Source organism: Salarias fasciatus, chromosome 9 (assembly GCF_902148845.1).
Source record: "Salarias fasciatus chromosome 9, fSalaFa1.1, whole genome shotgun sequence".
Lineage (NCBI taxonomy): Eukaryota > Metazoa > Chordata > Actinopteri > Blenniiformes > Blenniidae > Salarias > Salarias fasciatus.
Window position 1 is genome coordinate 19,869,113 of NC_043753.1, and position 4,686 is coordinate 19,873,798.

The 4,686-nt window shown below is 43.8% G+C and overlaps 1 protein-coding gene across 1 annotated transcript; it reads right to left on the reverse strand.

Annotated features, from left to right (window-relative positions):
* Positions 1-1,378: 1,378 nt before the first annotated feature.
* LOC115394506 (TNFAIP3-interacting protein 3-like) lies at positions 1,379-4,339 on the reverse strand. Its single transcript, XM_030099831.1, has 10 exons — positions 4,305-4,339; positions 3,812-3,918; positions 3,656-3,731; positions 3,361-3,435; positions 3,222-3,287; positions 2,992-3,111; positions 2,783-2,905; positions 2,623-2,700; positions 2,224-2,349; positions 1,379-2,133 (listed from the first exon to the last, which is right to left on the reverse strand). The coding sequence occupies exons 1-10, from the start codon at positions 4,305-4,307 to the stop codon at positions 1,993-1,995; spliced, it is 915 nt and encodes a 304-aa protein (XP_029955691.1). The 5' UTR covers positions 4,308-4,339; the 3' UTR covers positions 1,379-1,992.
* Between the last annotated feature and the right edge of the window lie 347 nt (positions 4,340-4,686).

Sequence of the window (4,686 nt, forward strand, 5' to 3'; positions counted from 1 at the left end):
AAGCCTCCAAAAGAATGTATTTAACGTATTTATCAGTTACAAAGGCAGAGACATTCAGTATTACACTATACTCCTGAGCACTGGGTACATTTGTGTTCCCGTTACGAAGCATTGTAAGATATTTTCTGAGTTAAAAGGCCCTGAGAGTTAACCAGTAGCATACATTACTCCAACTATTTATAAACAGCAAGTATCTTTCAGACTAAACCACTGAGAATGTAGCAGCAGCAGAGCAGATTTCTGGATTTCAGATAAACTCGGTTTCACTTTCTTTGTGTTGTGTGCATGTGCACTTTATGCAATTGTACTGACAATCACTTCAACTGAGCTCCAAGTGTCATATTCTGCCGTTTGCCAGTTGCATTTGTGGTAACTATAGGTCAATAATATCACAAGAGAGGTCTTTTACAGCCAAACAGGAACTCGGTTTAATGGGATCATTGTTGGAAGTAAACAAGAACACATTGCTGCTATAACTGTGCCAATAAATTTCTCCAAAAACCCAAGCGCTGAAGTCTGCACATGTTTATAATTCATTACGATCGCTGCAAATATGGAAGGAATGCCAAATATGGAAATATCAAAGTGTGCAGGTTTGAAGCATCGCATGCTTCCTGTTGGAATTTTTTGCTAGACCTGTTCATTACCTCGACCGTCAGGAAGTACCATCTGGAAGTTTGGCATCAACAGATTCATGTGAAAACCTAAGTATGTCTTTGATTCATCATAACAAGCTAATCTTTGATTCTCTTTTGAAACAGTGCCTGCAAAACAACTCCATCTAAATGAAAGAGTGGGTACTTTTAAACGAAGTGCTGTGGTCGGATGAGTCCGAGATGAAAGCTCCTGGCCGTGGTCGCACTCGTGCGGTGCAGACCCAAGACTCATGCCTAATGAGGTGTCTCTGCATGGTGGTGAAATCATTTCAAAGACAGCCCGATGATAATGTGGAGACACGATAGCACAAAGTCCTCAGCACGCAAGGAAGGACTCAGCAGTCGTGGCAAGAAAAGACAGTCCAGATGTGAACTGCACTAGCCGGTACGTCCGAGAATGTCTGCAGATGAAGGATCGCTGGAGAGGAAAGTTTTTGGTTGAAGCCAAAGTGAGAAAGGAGTTCATTCCATTTGCCTCACGCTCGATCTAACTGTTCACCACTAGAGGTCACTATAGCGCCGAATCAGGCACAAACAGTATCTTATATCCAAAATCACACATCCTTTCCATATGAGGGGCTTTAAAAAAACCCTCTTATTACTGTATTTAATCTTCAATCAGTTATTTATTCGTTGAAATTTGGTATTTTCTTCACATTCTTCCAAAGCAGGAAGGAGACGTGTGTCACTTCTAAACTGTAAAGACGCACTCAACACCTGTTACACTCAGTGGATTACTTTAATGATAAATACACACAAAACAAGTACAGTGTAGAAAAATAAAACATACATAAATATATTTATATATGTGCCTATGCAATGTTCACCGGTTCGATCCCTCTGTTTTCTCAGTGGGAACTTAATCAAGTCAATTTAAAGTGGCTGCATTTACTAAAATAATAATGTGTGTGATAATCTAACCATCCCTCAACCTGACTTTCTTTTCTCTCCTACAAATACAGAAGCACCGTCTAGCATGAACGTATCAGGCACAGCGGTACGACGCCCAGCTTTGTCCTGTTACTGACGCTTCATTCTTCTCTCGGGGCATTTCATTCAGGTTACAGGTACTGAAAACAGGAGTGTTCTTCATTCTTTTCCAACCTTTCATCTGCATGTCAATAGTGTTTGTGCAAAGGAAAGGAGCAGGCTGGTTCACAGGACAGGGGGGAGCCATGACTGAAATACTGAAAGTCACTTTTCTTGCTGCTTTGCCTCTTGTTTGAAGTGCGTCCTTCCACTCTTCTGTCTGGGCTTCCTCCTCAGAGGACGGCTCGAACTGAACCGCAGAAATCTCCATAAAGTGCTCTGGATTGTCTCCAGATAGCGGCGAGCTTCACTCTTTGGTACTGAGCGCGTGGCGCCGTTGCTCTTGGATGTAGTGCTGGTTAACTTTGCAGATCTCCCAGTTCGGATTCTTGTCCCGAACATTGCAGGGACACTGAACCGCCGGCTGCGGCTTCAAAACCAAGGTAACCTGGAAGAAAGACGGCGCCACGTTAAAGCCTTCACCGTTACAATCACTGCGCACAATCCGGGAATTTCCAGGCAAGGCCCAGCTGGGTACCTGAGATTTGAGCACGCGCAGCTCACTGTAAACCTTCCGAAATCGCTTCTCCAGCTCCAGATACTTCTCTTTCAGCTTCTCCCTGTCCTTCCTCTCTTTGCAGAAGTCCTCCTTATAGACTTCAGCCTGTGTGACAACAAATAACACAGCATTAGAAGACGTACGCAGTGAGTACAGTTCAACACGGTGGGAAACTCCCTCCGAAGACAGCTGCGAAGATCAGCATGACTGTGCTGTGTATAAAAAGGCTGGAAACAAGGGGTGGAGGTCTGAAAATCTTCGGTTATTTATAAGTGTGGTTTTAAAGGGCAACTTATGTAGTTCATTCAGACTCTGAGTCAGTAAAATGTCAAACGACTGTGTGAAAAAAAGTCAAGAGTACACTGATGAGAAGCTCACCTGATGTTTCCAGATGTTTGCAGAGTCTTCACTGCTCACGCTGTCGGACTGCGAGGTCTGGAGCGCCTTCTCTAAAGCCTGCGCACACACCACGAGGTTACCGTCAGACAATGCGGAGAACACCGATGAGCTGCAGTGGTCTTCCCCGTCTCTCTCTCACCTTGTTTAACCGTCTGATTTCCTCCTGCTGGTGCTGCCCTCTGCGCGTCAGCGTGCGGTTCTGCAGCCGCAGCTCTTCAGTTTCAGTCTTGGCTTTAAGAAGCTCAGAGCTGCTCTCGCCGGTCTGTGGGGGGATTCACGCCAGGAAATCATGAGCATGGAAATCACATAAAAGAAATCACCGAAATGACGAGCGCCGGCTGAAATTACCTGTAAGTTGTCCTCATCTATGACCAGTCTGACTTTTTGATCTTTAACTAATGTGATATTCTTCTGTCCTTCATCATGTTTCTTCTCTTCATGCTCTTGTGATGCTTTTACAACTCGAATCTGGACATAAGAGGAAAAACAGATTACACATTATACACACTTCAGCATACAGTCACTTTCTCATAAAAGCTGAAACCTTAAAACAAACTGACAGATTGAACTCATCTCACCTTGTCTTTGTAATAGCGCACCATGGTCCGGTACTCCTTTGCCCATTTCTCATTGATAGAAAGTAGCTGAGTGAAACAGAGAGACGTGTTAGGCCCCGTTTCAGTGTGAGTATGAATCACACTTCTGAGATGTACTCACCTGTTTTCTCTGCTCCTCTAAGAAAAGTATCTGTGCTTTCAGCCTGACATCACTGCAGGGGGGAGATTCTCCTGACTGAAGCAGAAAACACACAGAAAAAAAAGAGGAACTTTTTAAAATGTGGCACAGTATAGCCAGCGCCGGCATCCACCCGCCTGTAAATCGATGACAATTATGCAATATGAGTAAATCGACACTTCCTTTTACACATTTGTGGAAGTTTTGTTGTGTGCGTTTCTTCCAGTAACATGAGGACATGTCATCTCTTTTTTTGGGGGGGCTCTTCTCATAATACCTGTGTGATTTCCTGAGGACTGTCCGGAGGAAATGCAGCAGATGTGCGAAGGTTTTCCACCTCACAGAAGTCATACCTGGAAGCAAAGGGCTCGGATTAGTTTGCTAAAATTATGAATGTCGCCCAAAAATGACAGCGTGTCATGATGTTTCTCACCCGTCGACATTCGGCAGAGATGGATACAGTCTGCGGACCTTTTTGAGATTCTCAGTGGAATGTGTGGTCTCCACTGGAGGACCGTCCTTTGAGTTTTCACGCAGGGACTGCTCCAGAAGACACAAACCAATGTTACTTTTTTGTAAAACTCAGTTATAACATCAGATGATGCCAGTACATGATGTTACTATTAGTCTTCATCCTGACTTATGGTTGTTACCATGAGATGGCGATGCTATATAAATAACTTAACTAAAATAAAAACAAAAACCTTGAATAATACGGTGTCTGCAAAATTAAAGATACAAATTTAGAACCACAACATCCTGAGGGCTTCTCTGACCAACTTGTGTGGGAATAACATAAAATGAAATGAGTCAACAAAACATATAGAAGCTCATTGAATTATTTTAATAAAGGTATTTTTTAATACTTCCTGAAAAAAACAGGTCCAGAAATAAAAACAACAAACATCAAAAACTAACAAACTCACCATGCTGTAGAAGGCTCGAGGCTCTGGAGTGAGTATTGATGTGTTTGATTGTGTTCTCCCACTCTGCACCGCGGTATTTATACCGAGGATCCCCGTGACGAGTAAAACCCGCGCGGGCCAATCAGCGGCCGGGAATCCCTCTGAGGGCTCGTGCGGCGCCGCCCGCGGGTTTTGTGAAGGAAAGGAAAGTACAAAGAGAGCCGGAGAGGAGCGCGAGCGGTAATAACGTGAGTGTTTACGACCCGATGACGAAGAGAAAAAATCCACACTGCAAAAAACAGCGCGACTCAGCGGCCCTGCATGTGGCTCTTTTATTATCAGGATATCATTACAGCAGAGCAAGACGAAAAATACATCTGGTCAAAACTCACAGAACTTTAGG

Coding starts and splice junctions, on each gene's coding strand:
- LOC115394506 (XM_030099831.1), bottom strand. Junction 3,288..3,360: donor TAGAGGAGCAGAGAAAACAG/GTGAGTACATCT, acceptor TGTTTCACTCAG/CTACTTTCTATCAATGAGAA. Junction 3,112..3,221: donor TGCGCTATTACAAAGACAAG/GTGAGATGAGTT, acceptor TCTTATGTCCAG/ATTCGAGTTGTAAAAGCATC.